General features: G+C 40.6%; 1 protein-coding gene across 1 annotated transcript; it reads right to left on the reverse strand.

Annotated features, from left to right (window-relative positions):
* Window positions 1–201: 201 nt before the first annotated feature.
* On the reverse strand, window positions 202–1,184 carry LOC101357288 (olfactory receptor 4F3/4F16/4F29). Its single transcript, XM_004375174.3, has one exon. The coding sequence runs from the start codon at window positions 1,167–1,169 to the stop codon at window positions 231–233; it is 939 nt and encodes a 312-aa protein (XP_004375231.1). The 5' UTR covers window positions 1,170–1,184; the 3' UTR covers window positions 202–230.
* Between the last annotated feature and the right edge of the window lie 271 nt (window positions 1,185–1,455).

Raw genomic sequence — 1,455 nt, forward strand, 5'->3', positions numbered from 1 at the left:
AAAAGATATACAATACCTGTTCACCAAAAACTACAAAACATTGATGAAAGAAATTAAAAGGGATTTGCATAAATATAGAGTTACATGGTTTTGATGACTTGATCTTTACAATTACATTACAGATCTGGTAACGCTCAAATCAATATTGCCTCAAACCTCCTGAATGAAGAATATCAAATATGGAAACATAAGGCTATACCATAGTCAGTGAGAAGATCTCATCACATAATTTATGAGATCTTCCTATAAATCACTAGCTGTTTGCATACTCTCTTCATTGTTGCCTTCATCTCTTTATTTCTGAATGTATAGATGACTGGATTCTGAAAAGGAGTGAGAACTGCATCAAAAATAGCAAGAAACTTCTCCATCTGTGAACTGGGGTGTGGCCATGTATAGACAAACATGGTTGGACCAAAGAACAAAAGGACAACAGTGATGTGAGCTGATAGAGTTGTGAGGGCCTTGGACGAACCAGCTGAGGAATGTTTCCAAACAGTAAAAAGGATGAAGATGTAGGAGATGACAAGTATGAAGAAAGAACCAACACAGATAAACCCACTGTTGACAGTGACCATGAACTGCAGGCTATAGTTATCTCTGCAGGCTGGTCGGAGGAGCCTGGGTAGGTCACAGTAAAAGCTGTCCAATACATTAGGTCCACAGAAGGGTAAATTAACTATAAACACCAGTTGGAACAGTGAGTGACTGACACCAAGGGCCCAAGCGGCAGCAAGAAACACAGTGCACATTCTTGGGCTCATAATGGTCTGGCAGTGGAGAGGCTTGCATATGGCCACATATCTGTCATAAGCCATGGCTCTGAGCAGCACCATGTCCACACCACCAATGACATGGATGAAGAAGACCTGAGTAATGCAGCCTCCAAAGGAGATGACTTTGTGCTTTCTGAAAAGGTCATATATCATCTTTGGTGAAGTGACAGAGCAGGCTCCCAAGTCAATGAAGGAGAGACTGGCCAGTAGGAAGTACATGGGGGAATGTAAGTGAGGATCAGTGGTAACAGAAAACACAATGAGGATGCTTTCAGTCATGCTTGCCATATAGAGCACGGATGAGAACACCAGGAGGAGAAGCTGGATCTCCCATGAATTGGTGAGTCCCAGAAACACAAACTCAGATACCACAGAGTGATTCACTCCAGCCATTGATCCAGCCAATGGGGCTGCCACTGAAATTATGAGAATTAAGAAAATGAGAAGGAAATTGTGATTATGGTGATAATACTATGTCTTAGATGTGGTGCAGCGACCTCATTAAGAATCAAAAGTATATAGTTGTTTTGTGCTCAAATTACAAAAACAACACAAATCAATATAATATAATCACAGTTTTGGAGCACAACATGATTTAAGCCTGTCACCAATACTCTTCCCACAATATTTTGGCTGCAAATTAACAGAAGATTACAAAGCAAAAAAACAAACCCGTTGA

The sequence above is a fragment of the Trichechus manatus genome, unplaced genomic scaffold (genome assembly GCF_000243295.1).
Source record: "Trichechus manatus latirostris isolate Lorelei unplaced genomic scaffold, TriManLat1.0 scaffold00035, whole genome shotgun sequence".
Taxonomy (NCBI): Eukaryota; Metazoa; Chordata; class Mammalia; order Sirenia; family Trichechidae; genus Trichechus; species Trichechus manatus.